The sequence below is a fragment of the Amphimedon queenslandica genome, unplaced genomic scaffold (genome assembly GCF_000090795.2).
Source record: "Amphimedon queenslandica unplaced genomic scaffold, v1.1 AMPQUscaffold_13354, whole genome shotgun sequence".
NCBI lineage: Eukaryota > Metazoa > Porifera > Demospongiae > Haplosclerida > Niphatidae > Amphimedon > Amphimedon queenslandica.
Genome location: NW_003546410.1, coordinates 1 through 3,620, shown reverse-complemented (window position 1 = coordinate 3,620; position 3,620 = coordinate 1). Strand labels below are relative to the sequence as shown.

The following is a 3,620-nucleotide window of genomic DNA, read 5'->3' as shown; positions in this document are numbered from 1 at the left end:
ATATTGGTAACAACAGCTTTTTAAGGCAGGCAGGGAGGTGAGAGTTTGGCCATTAAAAACGTTTTAACCCCCAGTTCCGGTTCTCAAGACTGGACTGCCTAGCCTGCTGTTCACCACGGCTTCATGCTAACACAGTAATTGTAAAAGTTTGTTTATATTGTCACATGGTATGACGACAATTGGTGTCTCTGAGTCGTGAAAAGAGGGTCAATGGCGGGATGCTAGGTAGATAGCCAGGAAAGAAGCCTAGGCGGGTAGGCAGACTAGGAGCATCAACCGACTGTGGCCAACACTCTGACGTCTGACTACCGACAAGAGTTGGGTGTAGTGTCCTCTCTTAAATCTAATGTCACACTTTTATTTAATCTCCCCCTCTCTCCAGCCCCATTAGTTCTAGTAATAAAGGACATCAAATGTTAAATAAGTTTGGATTGAGAGAAGGAGATTCACTTGGGGCAGCTGACAATAAAGGAATAACAGAACCAGTGAGGAGGAGGGAGGGAGAGAGAGAGAGAGAGAAAGAGAGAGAGAGAGAGAGAGAGAGAGAAGGAAGAGGCTCATAGTAATGTATAATAACTTGCTAATTCAATAATAACTTAATTGGATTATGAGCAAAACTTTAGAAATTCTACTGTCAGTTGTATCACCGCGGTGACCAGCCTTGCAGCTGATGAATAATAATTATACGAAAAAGACTCTTTCCCACCATCCTCTCTCTCTCCCCTCCCTCCCTCTCTCTCTCTCTCTTACTGGACAGTAATTGTGTATAAACAGATTCTCCTCCCCCTCCCCCTTATTTCAGGTGCTAATGTTATCAAGGCTAGTAAACCAATCGGTGGTATGTGGATAGCTCTGTCCTTCCTCTGGCTATTATTAGTACCCTGGGCAGCCATCATGATATTCCTAGTTAGTACACCATACATTAATTAACAAAAACACTAATAATTAGTAGAGACTAATTATATAAATTAATTGTATTTATTATTATTGTTATTATTAGATTCGTCGTTATTATCGTCTGTCTGGGGGTACATTAGATAATGCAGCTTGCTGAGGCTGCCAAAGGTGCTGCTGGTAACAAATATGTGAGAGACGCAACCAAAGGAGCAGTTAGAGCCGGAGTGAGTGCCTCAGTAGCAGCTGCCACTTCCAGCGACTGATTGGAATAATGGAGGAGAGGGAGAGAGTGCTGGCTGGGACTAATAGTACTTGACTTATTATCATTATTATTCAGTATTGTTGTTGTTGTTGTTGTTATTATTACTTGATTATTATTTGAAATTGTCAGCTGTTTGATTTTATTATGCATAGATCTAAATGAATTCCTATTACTATTTCTAAGCTGTATAGCTAGCATTAAAATTAGTAACTTTCACCTCAACAATAAGTTGAAAGTAGGCAAAAAAACAAAGCCTGTCATAAGTGGATGTGGCATTGATAAGGAAGGAGGAGCTTGCAACTTCAGCACAATTCATGACAATTGGCTTGTAACTTGTTCTTCTTTATATTGACTGTATCTATCTTTTCATTTCTTTATCCTACAACAGTTGATCATTAACAGTGATAGAGGTAAGTATATTATAGTTCATTTTAATTATACTTTACTAATAATTACAAGATGATTGATGTCTCTCAATGGAGAGCAAGTATTGGGCTGTGGAACTACTGTCAAGCTGCCTCCAGTAGACCAGCTAATGGCCGCCACTCTCACTCATTCAAACCTGCAGTAGACAGCAAGTCAGGCAGTACTACATCAGGAGATAAGACATCTAAACTGCCAGCAACTCTGTCTCTTATTGCTTACCTCCTCCTCCTGTTTCTCTCTCTCTCTTTATTAAGACACATCTTCATCATTCCCCCAACAGGTGAACAAAAATTGTAATTTTGTACTTAAGGAAAACTATGTAGCATGTATGTGTTATTTATGTAAGCCACTTCCTATCAATTTTGTTCACGTGATGAGTGCTTGTATTTTACTGGTATATTTATTATTAGGTAACTGCTACCAAGCACAATGTACTACTGGTGTTACTGTTACTGATACGAATTACCTCCAGTCAGTAGTCTTACCTGGAGGCAGCAGTTCTAACCTGATTTACAATGATCTCTATTTGATTGTTTGTCTACATATGCTCCTCCTCTTATCAGGAGATGTTGAACTCAATCCTGGTCCTATGATTGATGATCAGCCATCTTGTCTCTTATTTGCAAAGTCTCTTAAACCACTTGTTGACTGGAAATCATTTGCTAATTGTCTTTGTGGAATAACAAAATCTGATGTCAATATTATTGATAAAAAGAAAAGGAATGCTCACCTCATGAAAATGGTTTTACATAAGAGATGGTTACAAGTTAATCCTACAGCATCATGGAGAGATGTCATTAATGCTTTGAAACAATGTAAAGAGAATGAACTAGCTAGAACTATTGAAGACAAAGTGACAGATCCCACAGTTGGAAGAAGTACTAATGATTATATGGAAGTCAGTACCAGTAATGCTAGTCCTGGTCCTATAACAGGTAAGCATAAACTTAATACAACACTCATTAACTGATACACTACTGCAGGTAATCCGAAGGATATATTAAGGACTCATTCTGTTAAACTTGTTGATAGCATTTCTATTGACATTCCAAGAACAGCATATGCACTGTATGCTAAAGAACCGATACCACAACAAACTAAACAGGAAATGCTTGTACCAGCAGTTGATAATTTTACTAAAGCTGCCAACCTTATGAATGTCATTGAAAAACAGTTGGAATCCTCTCTTAATTCAGAGCAGTATCTTATTGATATATGTCATGTATTAATAAACCAACAACATCGTACAATAACAGATATTGCTACCTCTATATTGCACCAGTTAGGTGAGTGTGTGTGTGTGTGTGTACATTATCAGTGATCAATATAGTCAGTATATCTTATACATTAGGTCAGTCTATGCCTGATAATGTCACATCCATTAGTTCAATACCTCATGATGTTCAAGGATATGCTGACAATATGAGACAACACTACAAACACCAACCTATTGTTGCTACAGACTGGCCACCAAGAATTGGAAAAGATTTCTTTGGAAGACTAGCACTAGTAGAAAAACAAGACTCCAGCACACAAGCAGAATCAGCTTGGCATCTGCTAAGAGGACAAGTTGATAAAACAGTTAAACTAACTGGAAACAAAGAGATAAATGTTGAAAATGTCCTCCAACCCACAGATAGTTCTCTGTCTCTCAGAGTAGTAATAGACGGTCCTCCTGGTATTGGCAAGACCACACTCTGTCGTAAACTGTTAAATATGTGGTCTAATGGACCACTTGTACACCAACAGTATGACTTGGTACTTTACTGTCCTTTAAGGAATAGCAAGATAGTTACAGCTACCACACTAGCTGACCTGTTTGAATATAAAAGTTCCAAACTTTCAAAAGTAGTTGATTGGTTTTCAGATAGAGATGGAGAAGGATTACTGATAATCTTTGATGGTTGGGATGAACTAAGTGAACGACTTAGACAGTCTTCATTAGCTGCTAGTATCATTCAAAGAAAGGAGTTAGACCAATGTTCAGTAATTGTTACCTCTCGTAGCTATGCCTCCTCTTCACTTTTGAAATTGG

General features: G+C 38.3%; 1 protein-coding gene across 1 annotated transcript in view; it reads left to right on the top strand.

Annotated features, from left to right (window-relative positions):
- The window catches only part of LOC109582807 (angiogenic factor with G patch and FHA domains 1-like), a 6,944-nt gene extending 5,602 nt beyond the window's left edge, over positions 1-1,342 (top strand). The window contains exons 3-5 of the mRNA XM_019997773.1: positions 383-485; positions 803-906; positions 1,001-1,342. Coding sequence (XP_019853332.1) covers positions 383-485; positions 803-850 — 151 coding nt within the window. The 3' untranslated portion in view covers positions 851-906; positions 1,001-1,342. The remainder of the gene's footprint in view (positions 1-382; positions 486-802; positions 907-1,000) is intronic.
- Positions 1,343-3,620: the final 2,278 nt, after the last annotated feature.